Source organism: Balaenoptera ricei, chromosome 16 (assembly GCF_028023285.1).
Source record: "Balaenoptera ricei isolate mBalRic1 chromosome 16, mBalRic1.hap2, whole genome shotgun sequence".
Lineage (NCBI taxonomy): Eukaryota > Metazoa > Chordata > Mammalia > Artiodactyla > Balaenopteridae > Balaenoptera > Balaenoptera ricei.
Window position 1 is genome coordinate 61,574,603 of NC_082654.1, and position 26,342 is coordinate 61,600,944.

General features: G+C 37.6%; 1 protein-coding gene across 3 annotated transcripts; it reads left to right on the forward strand.

Annotated features, from left to right (window-relative positions):
• Positions 1 to 4: 4 nt before the first annotated feature.
• On the forward strand, positions 5 to 26,105 carry ECD (ecdysoneless cell cycle regulator). Of its 3 annotated transcripts, none has more exons than XM_059899714.1 (14): positions 5 to 443; positions 1,480 to 1,697; positions 5,155 to 5,272; positions 7,411 to 7,498; positions 7,612 to 7,790; positions 8,739 to 8,931; positions 9,513 to 9,641; positions 11,956 to 12,084; positions 13,716 to 13,801; positions 21,144 to 21,250; positions 21,381 to 21,564; positions 22,551 to 22,618; positions 23,817 to 24,031; positions 25,816 to 26,105. In XM_059899714.1, exons 2-14 carry the CDS (start codon positions 1,493 to 1,495, stop codon positions 26,077 to 26,079), a joined length of 1,965 nt encoding a protein of 654 aa, XP_059755697.1. In that variant the 5' UTR covers positions 5 to 443; positions 1,480 to 1,492; the 3' UTR covers positions 26,080 to 26,105. The 3 variants fall into 3 exon arrangements, with proteins under 3 accessions (XP_059755697.1, XP_059755696.1, XP_059755698.1); XM_059899713.1 differs by having other exon boundaries at positions 5 to 296; XM_059899715.1 differs by having other exon boundaries at positions 5 to 245.
• The last annotated feature ends 237 nt before the right edge of the window (positions 26,106 to 26,342 follow it).

The following is a 26,342-nucleotide window of genomic DNA, read 5'->3' on the forward strand; positions in this document are numbered from 1 at the left end:
ACACGGGCACCCGCCTAATGCTCCCGCCGACGCGCAACAGGGACGACGCCCGGGGTTCCGAGGCTGAGCCGGTTTCTGACTTTCAGAGTTTCTGCTGGCTTCTGGTCCCAGACGAGCGTGTGGACCCAGTCCGAGCCAGGCTTTGGCTGCTACTGGCAGCTCCCGACCAGCTCACGTGGTAGGAGAGGCGACTGAGGAAAGGTGCCACAGCAGAGACTTGCCGGAGAGGCCCAGGCCCTAGAACCGTAAGCGGAATTGGCTTCATTTTGTTGGATGAAGGAGAGCGCCTAGTCTGAGTAAGAAACCTTAGACTCCAAGTCAGGCCTCTGCTGCTTGGTTGCTTCTCTTGCTGTGCTCCCGGTTTTCTCATATGTACAGTGTGGAGTTAGCCTGAGTGATCTCAAAGCCCCTTCTAGTCCTGACACTAAGTTCTTCATAATAAGGTGTGTTTGGCATTATGGGTGGGTGGGTAGTTAGCATCTGTCTACCTGGGTTAAAAGGCCAAATGATGATTTGGACAGAAAGTAGCGAATGAGTGTCTGGATAGAAGATGCAAGTTCCTCTCGACCTCGTTTTACTAGTCCCGTTAGAAAAACAAGTCTAAAAATCGAATTGCAGACGTAAAGTAGATAATCCAAAACAGTGTCTTCCTTTACCAAGCCTCACCTGGAAGCAATAGTGAGCTAGTACTTTTGTTTGTAAGGGGAACCCTTAGAAAATAGTTATTTACCACGTCCTAATACACCAGAGCTATACACTTTGAGACCTGAGAAGGGGGAAGATTTAGGATAGATAGTTGTAGGATCAAGAGCCGTGGGCAGATTATTTGGGGGTGAAATGATAGGGCATGAATGTTTTGTAGTTTTGAATTCCTCTATGCCATACAATGGGAGAGATTTAATTCTGCAGAGTAAGGGAGATTGCTTTTCAGTAAATTTAAATAATAAAAATTTAAACTAGGGACGGATTATAGATATGATACAGTAACAGTCTCATTCTACAATTAAGGAAAAAGCCCCAGGAAGAAAGTGAAATACCCAGAATAACACAACTGGGACTACTGGCGGAACTGGGACTTGTGATAGTGTTTCAAAAGATGTTATTGCAGTGTTTCTAAAAGTGTGTTATACACACCACTGCTAGTGCAAGGGCAAACAGTTTTTATTTTATTCTTACATACTTATTAGTTAATTTGGGAATGTGGTACTGTATTTCCATTTATTGTATTATATCAAAAGTTCCTTTAATGTAATCATAAGTATAACAATGTCATTAAAAGAATGTTAACAAAGAAAAAAAGAATGTTAAATAAATGTTATTATAGTTGGTATGTGGTCAAGGCAAAAATCATGATGATGGTATGTGGATAACTGAATTTTGGGAAACAACGTTAATGGAATTGCCTAGCATAGTTCAGGGAATGGGATATTACTTCTACATTATTCTATATGGTTTATATTATTGAAACTTTAAATGTAGCTTTCAAAGAAGAATGGAGGAAAATATGAAGTTTGCTGCAGTGGAAGACACTGTAGAATACTGCCTGTTCCTGATACCAGATGAACCAAGGGACCCAGAAGAACACAGAGAGATTCTTCAAAAGTACATTGAGAATATAATGACCCAGTTTGCACCTATGCTGGTCCCCTATATCTGGCAGAATCAGCCTTTCAATCTCAAATATAAACCTGGGAAAGGTAAGGCTCTTTTGCTTATTTTGCTTTGATATGGGTGACTTTTAATGTCATTCTGACAACAGTGATGTATGATAGTCCACAGTTCATTCAGTGTTAGGAGATTTTTTTTTTAATTAATTAATTTATTTTTGGCTGTGTTGGGTCTTTGTTGCTGCGCGCGGGCTTTCTCTAGTTGCGGTGAGCAGAGGCTACTGTTGCTTGCGGTGCGCAGGCTTCTCATTGCGGTGGCTTCTCTTGTTGCGGAGCACGGGCTCTAGGTGCGTGGGCTTCGGTAGTTGTGGCATGCGGGCTCAGTAATTGTGGCTCGTGGGCTCTAGAGCGCAAGCTCAGTGGTTGTGGCACATGGGCTTAGTTGCTCCGCGGCATGTGGGATCTTCCCAGACCAGGAATTGAACCCATGTCCCCTGCGTTGGCAGGCAGATTCTGAACCACTGAGCCACCAGGGAAACCCTGTCAGGAGATTTATATCCTGAACTTTTTATGGTGTTTGCCTCTATTCAGTTAAGCCCTTGAACTTAAAAAAAAAATTTTTTTTAATTCATGTTGATGAATGCTTTCTAATAGTCATTATCTTAGGAACTAATATATATTCAACATTATTAAGCCATGGCTCTTCTTTTGAACTTTAATTACTATGCCATAATGTATCTAGGTACCTACACTAAACAGGTTCAGGCATCTGGCTTCCTTAACCATAGTTCTTTTAGCTGTTACTCTGTATTCCTCAGTCTTGATAGTATGTTTACTAGGCTGCCTTTCACATAGTTGTTTTGGTAAGGATCTAAGAGCGGCTCTGCTTGGCTTATAAAGAGAAATAATTGAGCTAAATGACCATTATTTGCCACTCGGAAGCATTTTGAGGTTCCTTTACTGCTTCTCTGTATTGTCAGTGCTTGAGATCTGACCTCTGGCCAAATATGGTACTTTGTCCAGTCATTTCTTATAACTTTACTAAAATGAATCATGGATAGGTGACCAAGGCTCTACTCATGCAGTGACCTCTGTGGAGTCTTATTTCAGATCAGAAGCCTGGCATCTTGTGATACCGTCATTCTGGCTCTCAATTTAGTGCTTATCTGTTTCCGTTTGGCTAGCAGTTGCCAAATGCAAAACGTTAGTTTTATTAAACGCCTATTCACTGAAACACGTGATATTTATTGGCAAGAACACTGTCCCATTAGCACAGCCAAAACCAATTCCCTACCTTTTTTCTAGAAAATCATTTTTACACAGTGTTTTCTTGTCTTGCTTAATGGGATTGCTAGCCACCTAGTTATCAAGCTTGTTAGTAATTCAGAATCATCTTCAACTCCTCACTTCACCATGTTCAGTCAGGCACTAAATCCTAGTGTGATTACTCCTAAAATATGACCCCTCTCTACATCTGTTTGGCTACAGTCTAGGCCCCCTTGATCTCTTCATCTGGAAGACTACAGTAGCCACCTAACTAACCTCTCTGGTTCCAGTGTCTGCAGTTCCTGACACTGTTGCCAGTTACCTTTGTAAAACACAAATTTGATCATGTCACTCTCCTGCCTAACATCCTTCAGCAGTTCCTCATTGCTTCTGGATGAAATTCAAATTGAAGTTTAATATGTAAGGTAGATAAAAATAGACACCCTAACTGGAGCTTCTATACTTGATGAAACTTGGGAGATCTGGAGTAGGGAGAAGAGTTGGTTGGGCAGTTCTTCCCACCTGTTTGGGGTTTTTTTTTGCCATGGTAGCTCTTGAGACACTCCGCAGTACACTTGTTTGACCTTCATTCTGTTAATATGGTATATTACATTGGTTGGTTTTCTTGTGTAAAATCATCCTTGCATTCCAGGAATAAGTCCCACTGGGTCATGGTATACAATCCTTGTAATGTGTTGTTGAATTCAGTTTGCTAGTGTTTTGTTGAGGATTTCTGCATCATTATTCATCAGGGGTATTGGTCTGTAGTTTTCTTGTATTGTCTTTGTCTGACTTTAGTATTAGGGTAATGCTGGCCTCATAAAATGAGTTTGGGAATGTTTCCTCCTCTTCAGTTTTTTTGTAAGAGTTTGAGGAGGATTGATGTTAATTCTTCTTTAAATGTTTGGTAGAGTTCTCCAGTGAAGTCATCTATCTAGTCCTGGGCTTTTCTTTGTGCAGAAGTTTCTATTACTAATTCAATTTCCTTACTAGTTATAGATCTCTTCAGATTTTCTATTTCTGCACAATTCAGTCTTGATAATTTGTGTGTTTCCAGGAATTTATGCATTTCTTCTAAGTTATCCAATTTGCTGATGTACAGTTGTTCATAGTGTTCTCTTATAGTCCTCTTTATTTCTGTGGCATAGGTTGTAATATCCCCTCTTTCATTTCTGATTTTAGTTATTTGAGTCTTTTCTCTTTTTTCTTAGTTAATCTAACTAATGTTTTGTCAATTTTGTTGATCTTTTAAACAAACCAACTCTGTTTAATTGATTTTTTAAATATTGTTTTTCTATTCTCTATTTCATTTATCTCTGCTCTAATCTTCATTATTTCCTTCCTTTAGCTTTGGGTTTAGTTTGTTCTTCTTTTTCTAGTTTCTTAAGGTATAAAGTTAGGTTGTTGATTTGAGATCTTTTATAAATTTCCTCTTAGCACTGCTTTCACTGCACCCCATCCGTGCGGCATGTTGCGTTTTTGTTTTCATTTGTCTCAAGATATTGTCTAATTTGCCTTGTGATTTCTTCTTTGACCCATTGGCTGTCTGAGTGTCTTGTTTAAGTTCTACATATTTTTGGATAATGCACTTGTTTGAAAATTTCTGCTGATATTCCCAGAACACTCTATTGTCTGTCATGCCTCTGTGTTTTTGCACATGCATATGTTCTCTCTTTCTGGAAAGCCTACTTCTGGTCATTCCTCCAGATGAACGTAGCTCAGATATCACATACTTTATGCTCACATAGCCCTCAGTGTACACCTCTGTTCATCATCTTGTTTTGTGATGCTTGGTTGTCTATCTCCTGTTGTCTAGACCCTAAGCTCCTCAAGAATAAGCTTCTTTTTTTTTTTTTTTAAATTTATTTTTATTTATTTATTTTTGGCTGTGTTGGGTCTTCGTTTCTATGCGAGGGCTTTCTCTAGTTGTGGCAAGCGGGGGCCTCTCACTATCGTGGCCTCTTGTTGCGGAGCACAGGCTCCAGACGTGCAGGCTCAGTAGTTGTGGCTCACGGGCCTAGTTGCTCCGCGGCATGTGGGATCTTCCCAGACCAGGACTTGAACCCGTGTCCCCTGCATTAGCAGGCAGATTCTCAACCACTGCACCACCAGGGAAGCCCTAAGTTTCTTGTATCTTGTTCAGGATTGCAACCCCAGCTCCCAGTATAGTACCTGGTGCATAGCCAATCAATAAATGTTTGTTTAATTGAATGATTACTTGTACCTTTATTTGCACTGGTATATTTATTTGGTAATATGATTGCTTTTCTCTTGTTTTTAGGAGGTGTTCCTGCTCATATATTTGGCATGACAAAGTTTGGAGATAACATTGAGGATGAATGGTTTATTGTTTATATAGTAAAGCAAATTACAAAGGAATTTCCAGAGTTAGTAGCAAGGTATTATAGCTTTATTAATAATTCTAAAGGAATTCTATTATTGAAAATGACTACATTTTTATCCATTTAGTAGTATTTTTTTCTGTAGTCTGGTGGAAATTGTACAAACTTGGGATGTAGATTTTAAATGTGACTTCTTCCTTTTTTCTTCCTTTTCTCTTGTGACTTCCTTTTCTTGAAGAAGAACTAAAGAATCATTTGAGAGTTCAACTTCAAACAAAACCTGCTTATTTTAGATTTTCTCTTTTTCTTCTTGTTATGAAAGAACAAATACACATGGTAAATAAAATTCAAACAATACAAAAGGGTGTACTGCTCTGACTTCCCAAAAGTAATCACCATCAAATTTCTTGTGTCTTTAAAAAAAGAAATTCATCTATAGATATACATATTTCACAGATTTCTTAATATGTCTTCCTCTATTAGACTATAGCTATATTTTATGAGAAATCATATACAGAAGAAATTTAAAGAGAAATCACGCAATTTTATGGATAGGAAGCAAAGTAGATGATAGTGCATTCTAATTCAGTGTTTAAAATAGAAATGGATAATTCTCTGTAATTCCAAAGTTTTGCCAGCAGAGGGCGCTTCACCACTTAACATATGTCCTAGTTTTCCTCATCAGCCTCCAAATTCTGGTCTTCTATCCACCCAGTCTTTTCCCCAGCAGAACAAAAAGAAAAAAACAACAACAATTTTGGAAACTTGTTATTATATCAAAATTTCAGGCATACATAAAAGTAGAGAGATGGGTACCTTCACGTACCCATCACCCAGCTTCAGTAATTATCAACTCCTGGTGATTCTTATTTCATTTACTTCCTTCCCCACTCCCCCATCACATAGCAAGATTATTTTAAAACAAATCTCCAGTATTATGCCATTTGATTTTTAAATACTTCAGGATGTAAATCTAAGAGATAACAAACACTACTGTTACCATACCTACAAATACATGGCAATAATTTCTTAATGAATGATAGAATTTTAAATGAACAGACACAAAAATAGTAGTTTCTATCTTTACTAGGATAATAAGAAGGGGGCAATACCTTTCATGTGCTGATTCTGAGTTTTATACATGTAATGATGGTTCATACCTACACACTAGGCCTCTAAAGCTCTTTAATAGGCATCTTCTATCTTGTCGGGGTTTTTTTAAAAATTAGAAAAAGGAAGAAGTTTTTCCTCTATGTCTCTGCCAGATTAATATTCCTAAAGTAGAGCTCGAACCATTTTAGTACGCTACTCTAAAACCTTTCATTCATTTTGTCTATAAAATTAAACTCATTCTCATTGATTCTGCCAACATTTAAAGCTCTTCACAAAATGATATAACTGTGCTTTTCTAGTCGTCTTCTTTACTCGTCATTCTTCAAATATCTACCTTAAATTGCTACCTCCATGGTTTTGCTTATGCTTTTCCCTCTCCCAAGAACATCTCTCCTTTTCTCCATATATTGTATCTCCACCCATTAAAAGTAAAAAAAATCTAGAACAGTATATATAATATGCTACCTTTTGTGCGACAAGAGAAGAAAGAATTTATATTCCTATTGGCTGGATTACACATAAGCAAACTCTAGAGGGATAAACAAGAAATAACAATGGTGGAGGGGTTGGACATATAGGTACAAAAGCAAGAAGGAGACTTTTTCATTGTATAACTTTTTATGTATTTTTTAAAAGTTTTAACCATGTGACTGTGTTACCTATTCAGAAATTTAAATTTTTAAAAAATGATGCAAATGAGGCAAAACAAAATTATCTTTCAAGGTCCAATAATACCTCCTCCATAAAGGTTTTCCTAGTCTTGGCTATATGTGATTTTTTTTTTTCTTTTGAAACCCCATAGTATTTTATATGTTTTCCATATTTTTTTCTATTGTTATTTATTTATGTACTTATTTTTCTCTTCTTATCACCCTCACCTAAGGAATTCCTCCTTACAATCTTAGAGTCTCCTTCAGTGCTTAATGGTATCTTAAACATTTTGCTTAATTATAGAAATCTACACATGGTGCATACTCATATATTTACTAAGATGAAGGAGAAAATGTATTAGAACAAATCTGTTTGATTATTAGCAAATATGTGCTTCTTTGAATATAAAGTTAGAACTTCTTTTGCATTAGGATTGAAGACAATGACGGTGAATTCTTGTTAATAGAAGCTGCTGACTTTCTCCCTAAATGGTTGGATCCTGATAATAGTGCCAATAGGGTAAGTATATCCAAGTTTGGAAAACCTACAGAGGTGAAATCATGTTGCAACATTTTCATATGCTCCGAGAGTTTGTCACTGCCAGGTATGAAAATTAAAACATCATTTTGCAGGTGTTTTTCCATCATGGGGAGTTATGCATTATTCCTGCACCAAAGAAACCTGAAGCAGTATCCTGGTTACCCACCACAGTCCAAACAATCTCACAAGCACTGAATATAATCTCAACACACCCAGAAAAAATTTTGGCTTCAGAATCTATACGAGCTGCTGTGAATAGACGCATCAGAGGGTAAGAAAAATAACACTTTCATTGCTAGTCAGGGAGCCTTTTGATTTCATGTCGCTCAAGTCTTCTGTTGAATGTGGAATTTCTTTCACCTAGATTAATGCCAATTTTCATGCTGTCTTCATCCTTTGTGAGATTGACCAACAAATTAAACTTACGTGTTTTAAAATCAAGAAACAGATGTATCTTTTAATTTCCATTTAAAAGTGTCATAGGCCCAATATTTTTGCATTTATTTACCTTAGATATTATGGCTAAGTATTATGTAGATCCATAGATAGACATTTTCAGACCTTTAGAAATGAAAACCTAAGTGAGCACAATTGTGTTCAGGCTTTTTCTGTGGTTCTGGGTGTATATATGGGATTCTTTGACCTTGGTGGAGCACCTTAGGCTCTATTCAGGAGAGAATACCTTAGTCTAATAACATACTAATTCAGCCATTCAAATTTGAGTACCTATTAAATGTTTAGCACCATTCAGGTCTTAACAGTATTAAACATCTCTTTTAGCTTCGCTTCAGTACACTTTGTACCATTTTTTAGGAGAATAAGTTCTGATTTTATTTTTTATTGGACCACCTTAATCCCTTTTCTTTATTTTCCATTTCTTCCCACTTTTTCTGTCTCTCTTCCTTCCTGTAATCTTTAGTATATACAGTATCTTTTTTTTTTTTTAATTAATTAATTTTTTTGGCCGCGCGGCTTGCAGGATCTTAGTTCCCCGACTGGGGATTGATCCTGGGCCGCTGGCAGTGAAAGTGCCAAATCCTAACCGCTGGACTGCCAGGGAATTCCCTACAGTATCTTTATCTTCACCTCTCTTGTCACTTTTTCCATCTCACTCTTGATGAACCAAGACAAGATAAAATGTTAAGGAGGAAGTAAATGGTATAAGAATCCTAGATGTTTACATATCATAAAATAAAAATAATTATGTTACCTGTCACAGATACCCAGAAAAAATTAAAGCCTCCCTTCATCAAGCACACTGCTTCCTTCCAGCCGGCATTGTAGCAGTGCTAAAGCAGCGCCCCAGATTGGTGGCTGCAGGAGTCCAGGCATTTTACCTGCGGGACCCCATTGACCTGCGAGCCTGTCGTATATTCAAGACATTCTTGCCTGAAACACGAATAATGACTTCGGTAAGCTAGTTCTCTTGGTCATTTAGTTTCTCTCACTGGAAATAAAATTGAACATTATTTAATTGTTCACTAGAAAAAAATCGGAAATATTCTGTTTCCTCATAACAAGTTAATATACATTTTTAAATTTTTTCTTTTCTCCCATCCAGGGGAGGAAGATTGTAAGAGACCTGACTCCTTATTTTATATCTCAATGTTTCCTAGCTATTTCTGACCATATTTTCCCTATTTGAGTAGTTATATCCTCTTAACAATAAAACATTTCATTTCTTCCAGAGAATTAAGAATTATTCTATATCATCCACCCACCAAAATTGCTGTGTAATGTAACTAATGATCTGAATTACCTTAGTGATAACTAAATATAGACAAGTGAAGGTAAATTTTATGGGTATGTGAATTACATCTCCGTAAAGCTGTTACTAAAAAATGTAGGCAGTAAATAGGTTGGATCTTCTTTGCATTTATATGAATATGAAGCTCATAAATGAAGTTACTATGAAGTTATTATTAACTATGAAATGATATTCAAATTTTTAATTTCAGGAAAAGACTCACATATTTTGTGCCCCAATGTCCAGGTCACTTTCACTAAATGTCTGTATGCACAGTTGGTGCAACAAAGGTTTATGCCAGACCTACGGAGTGGATACAAGCTGCCTCCTCCGTCTCATCCCCAATACCGAGCCCACGAATTGGGCATGAAGTTGGTAATGTTAAACCAGAAATTTTTATTTTCTTCCTTTATGTCAAAGGGCTCTTAAGAGAATAATGACAGAGCATAGATATCTAGATATATACCCTATTAATGTGAGAATGTAGTATAATGTGGCATTTCAAATAAGAAGGAAAACTGGATTATTCAGTAAGTGATGATAAAACTGTGAAGCCATCTGGAAAATTTAAGTTGATTACCTCACACCTATGCCAAAATAAATTCCAGTTGGACCAAATATTTAAATGGAAAAAACGAAACCATAAAATTTGAAAGAAAACATAGGAAAACTTTTGAAAATCTGAGTAGGAAAGGCCTTTCTAAGCATGACTTGAAACTAGAAACTGTGAAAGAAAAGATTGATAAATTCGATAATATAAAAACTAAGCATTTCTGTATGAAAAAAACATAAATATAGTCAAAAGACAGTAAACCTGGTGAAAGTGTAAAATATATTTGCCATTTATTTATTTATTTAAATTTATTTTATTTTTGGCTGTGTTGGTTCTTCGTTGCTGCACGCGGGCTTTCTCTAGTTGTGGCAAGCAGGGGCTACTGTTCGTTGCGGTGCATGGGCTTCTCATCGCGGTGGCTTCTCTTGTTGTGGAGCGTGGGCTCTAGGTGCGCAGGCTTCAGTAGTTGTGGCACACGGGCTTCAGTAGTTGTGGCATACGGTCTTCAGTAGTTGTGGCGCATGGGCTTCAGTAGTTGTGGCTCACGGGCTCTAGAGCCAGGCTTAGTAGTCGTGGCGCACGGGCTTAGTTGCTCTGCGGCATGTGGGATCTTCCCGGACCAGGGCTCAAACCCATGTCCCCTGCGTTGGCAGGCAGATTCTTAACCACTGCACCACCAGGGAAGCCCTATATTTGCAGTTTAAATGACAAAGAGTAAAAAAACTAGTAAATGACAAAAGTTGATTTATCTAATATATAACATTCCCACAATTCAATATGAAAAAAAATAGTACTAATCAATCAAAAAATGATCAGAAACCATTAACAGTCCACAGAAAAAGAAATACAAATGATTTTTATGAAAAATGTTGACACTTGCTCATAATAAAAGAAATGCAGTTTAAAGCCACAAAATAGTATTTTTCACCATTTGATTGCCAAGTATCCATAAGTTTGATAATATATACTGGGTTTGTAAAAATACATAAAGAGGTACCCTCAAACATTATCGATAGGAATATAAGTTGAATCAGTCTCCTAGAACAGTTTGTCACTTTCCATAACATTTAAAATGCACAAACCCTTCTGCTCAGCATTTTCACTTCCAGAAATCTATCCTCCATATATTTTACTTGTGCACAAAGACATAAGAGTATACTCATGAAAGCATTATTTATAGTAGCAGAAGATTGGAAACTACCGAAACGTCTGTTAGTAGAGGAGTAGTTGGATAAATTATGGTCTGTCCATGAAGTGGGATGGATAAATTTATATATGCTCATATGAAATGATCTCCAAGGTATATCACTAAGTGAAAAGCAAGGTTCAGAGCAGTGTGTATGTTGCCATTTAGTGATAAAAAGGATGGAGTAGGAGAATGTACATATGCAGACATACACATATCTGCTTGAGTGCATAGATTACTTCTGAAAGGATATGTAAGGAATTGGTGACAGTAGTTTTCTCTAGAGTGATCAGGGAAGCCCCCTATTAGAGTTATTTTGCCATGTGCATTTATTATATTTTTTAGCCAAAGTACTCTTAAAATGAAGTGATTCCCTCCCTTTACTATGCCTGAGACTATGTTTAATTCATTTATAATTCTGTTAGACAAGAAACCTTTTGCAAGCCTTTTTTCTTTTTTTTGTGAATTTTATTTTATTTTTATACAGCAGGTTCTTATTAGTTATCTATTTTATACATATTAGTGTATATATGTCAATCCCAATCTCCCACTTCATCCCACCACCACCCCGCACTTACCCCCCGCCCCCCGCTTTCCCTGCTTGGTGTCCATACGTTTGTTCTCTACATCTGTGTCTCTGTTTCTGCCTTGCAAGCCTTTTTTAAGCAAACAAGAAATAAGTTTAAATTTCTAGTTTTTTTTATTAGTGAGAAAAGAAATCTCTTTGAGGAGGATAAGAATCTTTGTTTTGTATTATTTGCTTCCCTTTTATAATTTTTAATAATCTGTAGAGATTAAGAAACTTGGAAATAAAGTCAGATTTATTTTTCCTAAAATTCAAAAAGTGTTATAAATGTCCACACAGCCATGTGTCCAATCACCTAGTTCTTGAGTATGGTTAAATGGAAAGAAATTAACCTAATAATAAAAATTCTGTCTTTTCCATCTAGGCTCATGGATTTGAGATCTTATGCTCCAAATGTAGCCCACATTTTTCTGACGCCAAGAAATCTCTTGTGACTACCTCACCGCTCTGGGCTGGCTTCCTTGAAAGTCTGAAAAAGAATGATTACTTTAAGGTAGGACTTGCAATGCATTTTTTAAATTGGAGAATCCAGGGAAAGTCAAGCCAGTGATTTAAAGTCCTATGTCCCTATTTAATGTGTGACATAATTGTAGGAACTAGAGTTAAAAGGGACCATTCTAGCTTGGTGGTAAGGAGGGAGTGTCTATAAACTGTTTCCAATATTTTAGAAAAAATAATAACATCTATATAAAGTGATAAAAGTTATGATTTGTATCAGATGAACAACTTGCACAAATCTATAAAGCAAACATGAAGACACCAAATAGAAAAGTTAGCAAAGACATGGATTAAAAAATTTACATGACCTAAATGGGAAGGAAATCCAAAAAAGAGGGGATATGTGTATACGTATGGCTGATTCACTTTGCTGTACAGCAGAAACTGACACAGCAGTGTAAAGCAACTATACTCCAAAAAAAAAAAAAATTGCAAAAAGACAACTAGTAAATTTCTCTTAAAATATTCACTCTCACAAGTAGTAAAGATAACCATATTAACATAATAATAAGTACTGTTTTTCACATATGTAAAAAGGATATGAATGATATTCAGTGCTGTTGAGAATATAGTGAAAATGATACACCTATACATTGCTGATAACATCGTAACAGTTAGAACCTTAACTGGGAAGTAATTTGATAGTGTATTCCAAGAACTATAGAAAGGTTCAAACTTGGAACCTTCAATTTAAATCATCTACTTTGGGCTTCCCTGGTGGTACAGTGGTTAAGAATCGCCTGCCAATGCAGAGGACACGGGTTTGAGCCCTGGTCCGGGAGGATGCCACATGCCGCGGAGCAGCTAACCTGGTGTGCCACAACTACTGAGTTTGCGCTCTAGATCCCATGAGCCACAACTACCAAGCCCGCACACCTGGAGCCCATGCTCCACAAGAGAAGCCACCGCAATGAGAAGCCCATGCAACCAATGCAACCAAAAATAAATAATAAATTAATTTTTTAAAAAATAAAAATAAATCATCTAATTAAGGAAACATCCAAGAAGTAGAAAAGTCCTTAAGAATATGATGATTTTAAAGACTGTGTAGTGGTATGGAAAACTGCTTATATTATAGTATATTTTTTTAAGAATATAAAATATTAAGTATGAATGCCACCATAAACATGCATGTGAAAGATAGAAATGGTAGTTAAGGTGGGATTATGCTACTTTTTGGCTTGATTTGTACTTTGTTTTATACATTAATTACTAGTTAATCAATTATTTCTTAATAATGAGTTAAATAATAGAATAACTTGTTAAATTATTAACAAATAATTATTTGTTATTTGTTATAATATATATATTATATATAATAATAAATTATTTGTTATCTTAATAATGAGTTAAATAATAGAAAATGATAGAAAACCTTCCAAATTGGAAAGAGGCCCTTAAATGGTGAAAAGGATGAGGGACCGCTACATTTAACCTAGTCCCTTTTTTGAAGAAACTGGAGCCCAAACAGGTGCATCAATGACAAAACAGGGACTAGGACTCAGGCCTCATGATTTTTGAACAATATATTATATCGTACACTGCCTCCCTGAAAGTTGATGGTGAGCAGGTTATTTTAATGATAACATATATATAATGTTCTGATGGGCATTATTATTTTTTTAGGGACTGATAGAAGGTTCTGCTCAGTACCAGGAAAGGCTAGAAATGGCAAAGAACTACTTCCAACTCTCCATAAACCGGCCAGAGAGGTGAGTTTATCGCTACCTGAACAGATCGATAACTTGCCAGAAGTTAAGGAGTTACTTTTGAGATAGTTGCAGATGTTGGAGTTTCCATATTTAAACAGTTAATGGCCAGGCTCATGACTACTGAAGGAGCGGGGGTTGGGGAGATGAAGTGTTGTTACAGAAGTTTGCTGGCACTGGCAGCCGTCACCACCATCACCGTCGTCGTCATCATCATCATCATCATCATCATCATCATCATCATCATATAATGGTTAACATTTATTGAGTACTTACAAAGCATAGGCCACTAACTTGTTTAATCCGCCTTAAAGCCCTATGAAATAGGTACAATTATTATTTTCCCTATTTACAGCTCAGAAGCCGAGGCCAAAAGAGATTAAATAATTTGCCAAAGGTTACACAGCTAATAAGTGACAGACCTAGGATTTGAACTCAGGCAGTCTGGTATTGAGCCATGTGCTTAATTCCTATGGGAGTTCTGGGCTGTGTTTAGATTTTTTAGGTAGATCTGAAACGCAGGATGAAGCAGGCATTCACCTTCCAAATCAAATCTCATTCTAACCTGCCGTACATTTTCTGGGGGAGGGAAGAAATGAACACAGGGTTGGAAGGAAATGGCTCCCCTTTAAAATTTGATAAAGTTGAGTTTCAGTTCTGATAATGGTGGAGTAACATATCAGAATAACCCCATGCTAATTACAATGATAAACCCTGGGCAGAATATAAAACACAGTTATTTGAAGACAGTGGAGAACAACAAAAGCAGGCAAAAATCAGAGGGAATAGGACCATTGAAAGAAGAAAATCACATTTGTCTGACTTGTCCCTTGAGGGTACTTCTAGTCAGTGTGGCTCAAGGAAATTGGAGCTCCTGCAGAAGGTCTTATTGGGCTGAGGAATCAAAAGTCAGAATTTGAATATTGGAAAAAATTCAGCTTTATGTTTGCAAAATTGAATTTGAGATACTTAAAGCTATTAAATAACATGAAAGAAATAACTTTGTATACGTTATGGTTAAAAAGGTCCTGAGTTGTGTGTGGGTGTGTTTTTTGTTTTGTCATTGGGCTTTTTTTTTTTTTTTTGTCAAACCAATCTGGTTTTGAACCCCAGTCATTTTGCCAGCATCTCAAACATCACATATTTGTGTAATAAAATGTTCTTTGAAGACTGCATGAAGCAAAGTTGATGCTGAGAGAACTCTAACCTCAGTGTCTGTGAAGTGGTAATGACTTTACAGCAGTCTTTACTCTTTTGTAAGTGTCTAGGGGTGCCTTTGTCCCATTCCCATCTGTTTTATGTCAGTAATTGGAAAAGAGGATGCCTTCTTAGGGTATCCTTTAAGAAAACTTGGGGCCTTCCCTGGTGGCGCAGTGGTTACGAATCCGCCTGCCAACGCAGGGGACACGGGTTCGAGCCCTGGTCCAGGAAGATCCCACATGCTGCAGAGCAACTAAGCCCATACGCCACAACTACTGAGCCTGCGCTCTAGAGCCCGCGAGCCACAACTACTGAGCCCGCGTGCCACAACTACTGAAGCCCGCGCACCCTAGAGCCCGTGCTCCACAATAAGAGAAGCCACCGCAATGAGAAGCCTGTGCACTGCAACAAAGAGTAGCCCCCGCTCACCGCAACTAGAGAAAGCCCGCGCGCAGCAATGAAGACCCAAGACAGCCAAAAATAAAATAAAATAAAAAATAAATTAAAAAAATAAAAAAAAAAAAAAAGAAAACTTGGGAAAGAAAGCAAAGGAGGTGGCCCTCATAGTTAGGAGAATCTCCCCCAGATGATCCCTGTCTCCTCTAGGAGACCACTCCCCTTATTGAAAAGTGTTACCTTATAGTCTTAGGTTGAAGAGAAGTTAAGAAATGAGGGAGACTCATATGTAGGAGAGTTAGGGCTTCTCCCACAAAATAAGATAGATTGATGGTTGGGTAGTTCTTTTTAAATATAATAAAGTTTTTTGTTGTTATAAAAGTAACATATTCATTCATTAGAGCAAATACAGAAAGACGTAAGAAGGAAAAAATTTATATCATGAGTAAACCACTATTATTATTCCAATCTACTGCCTTCCAGGATTTTTTTCCCCATAACCAGTTGATTTTTTAAACATTTTTTATACTATATAGAAATCTTGTATCCTGTTCATAATTTTTACTCGTTATGATCTTACATTTTCCATGACCTTAAAAAGTTTTGATAAGCATATTTTTAAATAACAGCACAGCATTTTAGCAAATGGACCATAATTTACTTATTGCAAATAGGTTAAATATCCAACACTTTAATGAGTGTTGCAGGAGAGGCTCCCATTCACCAAACCAGGATAACTTCTAAACAGTTTGAAACCAAACTCACATCTCCCTCCAGACCTCTTCTTTACTTCCCAATGTTCTTTTTTATTAGCTGAATTAATATCATAGACTGTTTCCTACTGTCTGTTAATAGTACCACCATCCTCCTTATCACCCAGACCTCCTGGCTCTCCTTGGATCCTGTCCTTAGATCCTGTTTACTATTATCTTGTGTCTTGCATTCTTTTTCCTTACTGCCCAGCTAGCTACTCTACTTACTTAATTCTTGAACTATGGCTACACCTAAACTTGTTTCTCAACCTCTAGAGACTCTTCTCTTCCAATTCAACCATTAGAGCCAGGAGAATCTGCTTGAAGTATGTCTTTAATCATGTTACTCCCCTCTCCTAAAAATTATTAGAGATTGTAATAGTGAAAAATTACAAACAGTCTAAGTGTCCATCAATAGTAGATAAATGAATTGCAGTATATTTACATGATGGCCTACTATCCATTAGTTAACCAGAGATTAGCTAAATATCCATAAATCTAATTCAGGATTTCTCAACCTTGACACTGTTGACACTTTGGACCAGATAATTCTTTGCTGTGGGGGACTGTCTTGTGCATTAGTATAAGATGAAGCAACATCCCTGGCCTCTACCCAGTAAATTCCAGTAGGACTGGCTCCCCTCTTCCCACCAATTGTGACAACCAAAAATGTCACCAGACATTGCCAGATTGTCCCCAGTTGAGAACCACTGGTCTAAATGAATAGATTTCAGAAACATAATGTTGAGGGAAAAAAGCAAGTTGTAAATTTGTAAAATACGGGTGCTATGCATATAAATTGTAAAAATACACAAAATATCATGTATTATGTATAGATACATGTATCTATATTCACTCAATAAATATTTATTATCTCCTATGTGCCAGGCCCTATTCCAGGCACTGGGAATGCAGCAAGTGAACCCAAAGTCTCCCTGCCCTTATGGAGCTTATATACGAGTGTAGGAGAAAGACAGTAAACCATTATATGATGTTAGATGGTAATGAGTACTTTGAAGAAAAAGCAGTGTTTGGGGAGAGAGATATAAGGGCTGCTCTTCTAGATAGGTTGGCCAAGGAGTTTTTCTTTCAGAAGAGATCTAGGGAAGTGAGGGAATGAGGCAGACAGGTATTTGAGGGAATAACATTTCAGGTAAAGAGAACAAAACAGTAAATACAACAAATAGTACACACACACTCTCTCTGTCTCTGGCTCTGTCTCTATCTCTCTGTCTCTCTCTCTCTCACACACACACTCAGTGGCCCAGGAGGATTCTTGTGAGAGCAGTCACCTTTGGGCAGCAGAGAAATGGATTGGAACTGGGAGTGTTGATCATCAAAGGAAACTAACTTTATCTATCATATTTTTTTGTAAGTACGCGCACATATTACTAGTTTGGTTTTTATGTTAAATGTTTGTAAATTATTACATTTGTAATCATATAATTAGACTAGAGATAAGTATAACAATATTATAATTCTGGGTGGTAGAGATATGGGCATTTATTGTATTACCTTTTCAACTTGTCTATATTATTTAAATCTCATAAAACAAAAATTAAAAATAACAAAGAAGCCATCAGTGATCACCCACTCCTTATTTCATTGAGTCTAAACTTAGCCATTTCACGCTCACTGTGCTGTCATCCCAGCCCATCTGTTCAGCCTCGGATTCCACCCTTAAGCCAAACTGAACCCCATTTGCTCTCTGAACACGTTCCTCACTTCCCTGCCTCTATACAAATGCTCATTTTTCCCCTTGCATAGTTTCTCTACCCTATCTTACCTGTCAAAATCCTCTTGATTCTTTGAGGCCTAACTCAACTTCTTCCATTATCTCTCTTTTTTTTTAAACTTCTCTGCCTCCACCCCAGTGAATGTAATTACCTTCTCCTATGACTCTTTTTTTGTTTGTTTGTTTTTATTTGTTTTTATTTTTGTCTGTGGTGGGTCTTTGTTGCTGTGCGCAGGCTTTCTCTAGTTGCGGCAAGCGGGGGCTACTCTTCGTTGCGGTGCATGGGCTTCTTATTGTCGTGGCTTCTCTTGTTGTGGAGCACAGGCTCTAGACGCGTGGGCTTCAGTAGTTGTAGCACTCAGACTCAGTAGTTATTGGCACGTAGGCTCAGTAGTTGTGGCTTGCGGGCTCTAGAGCGCAGGCTTAGTAGTTGTGGCCCACGGGCTTAGTTGCTCCGCAGCATGTGGGATCTTCCTGGGCCAGGGATCGAACCCGTGTCCCCTTCATTGGCTGGCAGACTCTTAACCACTGCGCCACCAGGGAAGCCCTCCTATGATTCTTTGTATTGATAGCATTTGGTATTCCTCTATGACTTTATATGTTTGTAATTTATGATGATTATTTGTATATTTCTTTTCTCTCTCCTAGTAATATTTACATATTATGGAGTAGGGGTAGTTTCCTGTTACCCACATGAGTTAGCAAGGTGTGCAAATGTTTATTAAATGAATGCAAGTCCATTATATAACTTGATTTACTCCATTATAAATAGTTCAGACAGGGTTCCATGAACTTATATAACAAATCACATCACCATCATAAAATAACTCACTCATCATATAAATAAACTCTGTGTGTATTTCATTACCAGTTTATAGGAGGAGGAGCACAAAATAGTATCAGAAGACTTGATTTCAAGCCTTTGCTCTGTCCAACTAAATGACCTTGCAAAACTTACAGAAATTCACTGGGCTCCGGTTTTCTCATTTGTAAAACAGGATTATTACCTCCTCATAATAGTAATTAGAAGGCTAAATGAGAAAGTGTATTTGAGGACTTCCCTGGTGGTGCAGTGGTTAAGAATCCGCCTGCCAATATAGGGGACGTGGGTTCGAGCCCTGGTCTGGGAAGATCCCACATGCCACGGAGCAACTAAGTCCGTGTGCCACAACTACTGAGCCTGCACTCTAGAGCCCGTGAGCCACAACTACTGAGCCCACGGGCCACAATTACTGAAGCCTGCGCATCTACAGCCCGTGCTCCGTGACAAGAGAAACCACCACAATTAGAAGCCCATGCACCGCAGCGAAGAGTAGCCCCCGCTTGCCGCAACTAGAGAAAGCCCGTGCACAGCAGCAAAGACCCAACACAGCCAATCAATCAATCAGTCAATTTAATAATAGAAAAGAAAATGTATTTGAAGTACTAGCCTAGCATTTAATATATGATAGATTAATTTTGTTTTGTTTTGTTTATTTTTTGGCTGCGTTGGGTCTTTGCTGCTGCGCGCGGGCTTTCTCCAGTTGTGGCGAGCGGGGGCTACTCTTCCTTGCGGTGCGCGGGCTTCTCATTGCGGTGGCTTCTCTTGTTGTGGAGCACAGGCTCTAGGCGCACGGGCTTCAGTAGTTGTGGCTCACAGGCTCAGTGGTTGTGGCTCGCGGGCTCTAAGGCACAGGCTCAGTAGTTGTGGCGCACAGGCTTAGTTGCTCCGTGGCATGTGGGATCTTCCCAGACCAGGGCTCAAACCCATGTCACCTGAGCTGGCAGGTGGAGTCTTAACCACTGTGCCACCAGGGAAGCCCCACATATTTATTTTTTGTGTATGTGTGTGAGAATAATTTTTACTCTCTTAGCAGATTTCAATTATGTAATAGTGTTATCAACTCTAGTAACCATGTTTTACATTAGATCCTGTGACTGTATTTATCTTATAGCTGAAAGTTTGTGTCCTTTTACCAGCCTCTGCTTATTTCCCTCACCCCCTAGTCCCTGACAACCACTTTTTTATTCTGTTTCCATGAGTCTGACTTTTTTTTTAGATTCCACATGTAAGTGATACCATGCAGTATTTTACTTTCTCTGTCTAGCTTATTGCATTTAGCATAATGCCTTTAGGGTATATCCATGTTGTTGCAAATGGCAGGATTTCTTTCTTTCTCATGGCTGAATAATATTCCATTGTGTGTATGTATATCACTATCTATCTGTCTATTTATTCCACATCTTTAACCATTTATCTGTTGATGGACACTTAAGTTGTTTCCAGTCTTAGTTATTGTGAATAATGCTGCAGGGAACACGGGTGTGCAGACATCTCTTTGAGATCCTGTTTTCATTTTCTTTGGATAAATACCCAGAAGTGGGATTGCTGGGTCATATGGTAGCTGTATTTTTAATTTTTTGAGGAACCTCCATACTGTATTCCATAGTGGCTGTATCAGTTTGCATTCCCACCAACAGTGCAGAGGGGTTCCCTTTTCTCCACATTCTTTGTTTTTTTTGGCCACACCACGTGGCATGTGGGATCTTCCCCGACCAGGGATCTAACCCGTGCCCCCTGCATTGGGAACGTGGAATCTTAACCACTGGACCACCAGGGAGTCCCCTTTTCTCCACATTCTTGCCAACACGTGATCTCTCTTGTCTTTTTGATGATAGCCATTCTGACAGGTGTGAAGTGGTGTCTCATTGTGGTTTTTATTTGCATTTCCCTGATGATTAGTTGATGTTGATCACCTTTTCTTGTCTTGTATGTCTTCTTTGGAAAAATGTCTATTCAGTTCCTCTGCCTATTTTTAAATCAGATTGCTTGGGGTTTTTTTTTGCAGTTATGAGTTCTTTATATATTTTGGATATTAACCCTGTATCATATGTACAGTTAGCGAATATTTTCTCCCATTCTGTAGGTTGCCTTTTCATTTTGTTGATGATTTCTTTTCCTGTACAAAGCAGTTTTTCTTTTTTTTTGGCTGCATCACCCAGCTTGTGGGATCTTAGTTCCCTGATCAGGGATTGAACCCGGGGCAGCGAAAGTGCCAAGTCCAACCACTGGACCACCAGGGAACTCCCCAGAGCAGTTTTTCTTTGAGCACTTTTATATTTTAGAGTTTCTGGTGAAATTTTGAGAAAAAGGATTCTGTGTCCTAAACAAATGTTTAAAAACAAATTAAACTAGATAATCCCTTCCAACTTTAAAATACTCTGTTTTCGTGATTATTATTCTAAGCTCTCATTAAATACCCATGTCTTTGATTTTTTATAGCTCTCATGCTATGACCCCAGGTGAAGAAATCTTAACGTTATTACAGACAATACCATTTGATATAGAAGAGCTTAAGAAAGAAGAAGCTAATCTTCCCCCAGAAGATGGTAAGTGATGGACCAGGATAGAACAGAGGGGTTAGAAAGAATTGAAACATTCCACTAAGTCTCAGAGGGTCCTTTCCTGAGAGTACCTGTCATGTGAGTATAGTATGGCAGTATCATGCTTCTTTTTCAGATGACCAGTGGTTAGATCTCTCACCAGATCAGCTGGACCAGCTGCTGCAGGAAGCTGCTGGTAAAAAAGAACCAGAGCCTGTTTCCAAGGGGCAGGAGGAGAACTATGACTTAACTCAAGTCTCAGAGAGCATGAAAGCTTTCATATCCAAAGTCTCAACCCACAAAGGAGCAGAGCTGCCTCGGTAATTTGTGTTAAAGTATAAATATCTAAATGGTTATAGCCTATATGTTGACAGCTCCAGTCTTTGCCAGTTCTCTCTCTCTTTTTGTTCCTTTTTCTTTGTTTAATTTTTTTTTTTTTTTAATAAATGATTTTTACTGCTTTGTTTTCCTCTTTTGGTGCCTAGTACTATGATAACTTACTTATCTGGAGTCAGATTTCTAGTAACCTGATCCATTATGATCCTTGAAGTTAGTCAAAGAGACCACTCAGCAGATGTAAAGGCCACCACCCCAGAGCTGTGCAGGGCAACCATGTACTTTATTCCTTAGACTTTTACTCAGAATTTTATGGACTCCTAACTTCTAGCTCTCATCAAGCTCAGACTTCTGATCTCCTACCCTCAAGCAGATTGGAAGCTTCAAACTCAAAAGAGGAGGATAAAAGTGTTTATCAGGGGAAGAAATAAAAACAGAAGAAATGAGATGTTACATTTGGCAAGTAATAGGGAAAAAAGGTAGAATTGTTACTTGCACAGCAAATATATCTTCATTAATGTTGATGCTCGTTAGCCTCATGAGAAGATTGAAGTTTATGTTTAGTATTCTCTCTTTAAGAAAGCAGAGATAAGGGAAGGTTTGTTCTTACTTATTTTTAAAGACTTGGTTCTTAAAAATATAAACTTTATTTAAGTGAACTTGGATAAATAACAACTTCTGCTAATGTTAGATATATCTTATGGGAGATGGAGGGTGGGTAGATCCCTAAATCAGCGTAAATTAAATGTGCATAATCAAAGTGCAATTTTTACTTTTATTTCATCAATCTTTCCCATTTCTGTTGCCCTATCAGTAAGCATAATGATTTTTAAAATTTAAACTACAATTTTCCTTGCTGTGCCTCTTTTGAGAGTATATCTCTGGAGTCTTCCTAAGAAAGGCACCAGTTTAGAAAAAGTTTCAAAGAGTTTTGTTTGGGATAAATTGTCTTTTTCCTTTAATCTTACAGAGAACATTCTGAGACTCCAGTCACTTTTGATGCAGATTCTTTTCTGAATTATTTGGATAAGATCTTAGGTGAGTTACAGTGTGATGTATATTTTCATTTTGCAAGTGTAAGTAGTATAGCAATTGCTAGAGCATTGGAGCATTGGATCTCATTTGCTTTTTTTTTTTTTTTTTAATAATTTTGAGTTGCTTTCAACCATTAATTATTGCCCTATTGAATGATTTTGCGGAGGATGCCTTGCTTAGTGCCTGACATAGTAGCTGTTCATTAAATCTTTGTTGAATGAATGAATGCTGTGTGTTTAGATAGGATTTTACATGGGGTCCCGTATTACACTGTTTTTTTCTCTTTTAGACATACTGCACTTATACACTAATAATAAAAACACAAATAGCCCAATTTAAAAAAAATCAACAAAGGATATAAACAGGCAGTGCCTTGAAGAATAAATATAATCGATAGATATTTGAAAATAGTTAACTGTTTCTAGTAAGCAAGTAAATACACAATAAAAATAAGAACTTTTTTTTTTGCCCATCATATTGGCAAAAATTTAAAAGATTGATAATAACGAGTTTTCTGAAGGGTTGGAGAAATGAGCATTGTCAAACTGTGGGAGTAGAAGTGTAAGTTGTCTTTTCTCAAGGCAGTTTGATGCTCCAGAATGTTCATAAACTTTGACTTAGCTATTTCACTTACAGGAATTTAATTTATGAAAAAGTTATATATGCTAAGATGGTGATTGCAACATTGTAGTAGCAAAAATTGGATTATAGTTCAGTTTTACAAAAAAAACAACGTAGAAAAGCAAACCATAGTTCAATATGTATATATATAACAAATGTGTTTTATATATATGTACATATACACACACACACACAGAATTGCATAAATAAAGGTCTGGGTACCCACTGAACTGTGAAAAGATGTTTAACTCTGGGAAGAGAGTGAAATGTGAGACAATTCTACATAACTTGAATGTTTACATCAAAATGTATTCATGGATTATGTAGTTTTTAAATTTTTTAAGTAAAAAATTTTAATTAATTGAATTCACATTAAAAAGAAAAAGCTGAATCTTTCAGCTCAGCCTGTGTACTTTTCTGCAAATGTTTGCCAGCAGTACCATTTTCTGGAGCGGATTTTTCTGAAGTAGTTTGCCTAATATTCGCTCTTTTTTGCAGATAACATTCTCATTCTTTTGAGATGTGTAATCACTCCAAAAAAATTTAATGAGTGGCTCTTTCTGTGTTGGGGTCTATGTAGGTTCAAGGCCCCATGACTCAGACTCTGATGATCTGGATGAGGAAGACTCTGAATGTTTAGATAGTGATGATGACTTGGATCTTGAGACACAGGAGCCTGGGGAAGAAGCATCTGTAAAAGGAACTCTTGATGATCTCAAGTCATACATGGCCCAGATGGACCAGGAACTCGCACATACCAGCATTGGCAAAAGTTTCACCACCCGGAAGCAAATGGTATGTGTGTGTTTAACCTCTTTCCCTTTTGAGTCTAGGACAAAGGATAGCTAAAACCATATTTTATCTTAGTTTTTCTTTTCTTTTTTTCTATTTGATTCATGGTGATTTTCTGTGATGAATTTTTTAATTTGAATAAATAAGAATGCTAATTTTTTCCTCACACTGGTAGGCTGACGGATTATTAATTTTCTTAAACATAAGCTTGACTATATTACTTATTCTATGTTATCTGTCAGGATTTTTTTTAAAAGTCATGTGATATGTTCAAATTAGTATGTGGTTGCATTCTCCTACTAATAGCTTAAATTCATTTTAAAAAAAGAGAAAGGATATTAAATATCCAAGTAATTTTCAAGTCTTAATAGTGTTTGTTTCATATGTTTCCCTTATTTAGAGCCAAATTTAGAATTCATCTTCCACTCATGTTTTTATCCTAGTTTTTATACCAGCACTGTCTAACCACAGATAGAAAGAGAATGGACCCTGGAGTCTCATGGGCTGGGTTTGAAATCGAGCTCAGCTATCCACTGTGAATGTATCCATTAACCAATAATCTTCATGTCATAGAATGAACGTGAGAACCAAATGAGACAACAGTAAAACCCATAATGAGCCCTTAATTAATGTCATTCCTCTTACTTTGATCATCTTAACCACATTTAAAACTAATCACTTTCAGTATTGCCAAAACCTACTAGAAACCATACATTAGGTTTTGTTTTTTTTTTTAAGGAATTCCTTTATTTTTATTATTTATTTATTTATTTATATTTATTTTTGGCTGTGTTGGGTCCTCATTTCTGTGCAAGGGCCTTCTCTAGTTGTGGCAAGCGGGGGCCACTCTTCATCGCGGTGCACAGGCCTCTCACCGTCGCGGCCTCTCACCATCGCAGCCTCTCTTGTTGCTGCGGAGCACAAGCTCCAGACTCGCAGGCTCAGTAGCTGTGGCTCACGGGCCCAGTTGCTCCGCGGCATGTGGGATCCTCCCAGACCAGGGCTCGAACCCGTGTCCCCTGCATTGGCAGGCAGATTCTCAACCACTGCGCCACCAGGGAAGCCCCATACATTAAGTTTTAATGTGAATACGAACCACCTGAAGATCTTGTTAAACTATAGATTTTGGTTAAGTATGTCTAGGGTGGGCCTGAGATTTTACATTTCTAATAAGTTCCCAAGTGATTGATGTGCTGCTGGTCCAGGGACCACACTTTGGGTAGCAAAGATATAAAAATCTACAGATCAAGCTGCAATCTCTCAAATTCTTTCCTCAGCCTATGAAATCAGAGGCTCAAGTACCAATTCACAGTCTCTGTGGTTGGATCCCACAAGGCCCCAGGTTTTTATTTTGTTTTCTCATTGGGGTGGGGGTTGTGGGTAGGGAAGAAATCTCACTTCTTTCATGTAGAGAAAATTTAGATTCTTTTTTTTTAATGTTCATTATTCTGTTTATTTCTTTTAAAACTCTTAGGCAAGCTATAAAGTTACCTCCTTAACTCTGGTTATCTCCCTTGGGCTATTTCAAAATCGGGAAGAAATCCATTTAATTTGCAGAAACTTATCCTAGGAAGAAGTGTGTTTTAATCTTCGGAACCAAATTTTAATATGTGTGTTACATTACATAGTTTATTATTAGACTTCATTTTTATTTTCTATTAAGAAGGGAATTTCCTTTCTAATATGGAAATCAATTTTACATGGTTGCTTATTTAGCTTTTTAATGTAACTACCATCCAACCTAATAGCATATTGTACCATGATTTTCTTTTCCCTCCGTGAACAAGGAGCCTCTATCCCAGACTGCCAGTAACAATTCAGAGGAGGAAGATTCTGGTGCAGGAGGATCTGTTATGACACCGGTGGATGTAGACCTGAACCTGGTTTCAAACGTACTGGAATCCTATAGTTCCCAAGCTGGACTGGCAGGACCTGCTTCCAACCTTTTACAAAGCATGGGTGTGCAGCTGCCTGACAGCGCTGATCACAGACCCGTAAGTAAGCCAACAAAAGATGAGCCAGCAAACCTAGCCTCTGTTGTTTCTTCTTAAATAAATACTGAGTCTGACTATGCTCATTTCTAGTTTTGATTCCACATTTAGTAAAAATGTTTTCTTCATTTTCAAGTTCACAGATTAACTTCTCCTCTATGAGCCCCAAATGTTGCCCTCTCGCACAAGTCTTTGTGATCTCAACTCTGGGATGCACACAAGGTTTTGAAATCAGCAGAAGAGAGAGAATCAAGCCCTTGAGATAAGATGTACACTCCATGTTTAGAACATTAAGTTTATCGAGAATTAAATATTGGGTAGAG

Coding starts and splice junctions, on each gene's coding strand:
- ECD (XM_059899714.1), top strand. CDS start 1,493: ATGGAGGAAAATATGAAGTTTGCTGCAGTGGAAGACACTGTAGAATAC. Junction 1,698..5,154: donor CAAATATAAACCTGGGAAAG/GTAAGGCTCTTT, acceptor TCTTGTTTTTAG/GAGGTGTTCCTGCTCATATA. Junction 7,791..8,738: donor GTGAATAGACGCATCAGAGG/GTAAGAAAAATA, acceptor TACCTGTCACAG/ATACCCAGAAAAAATTAAAG.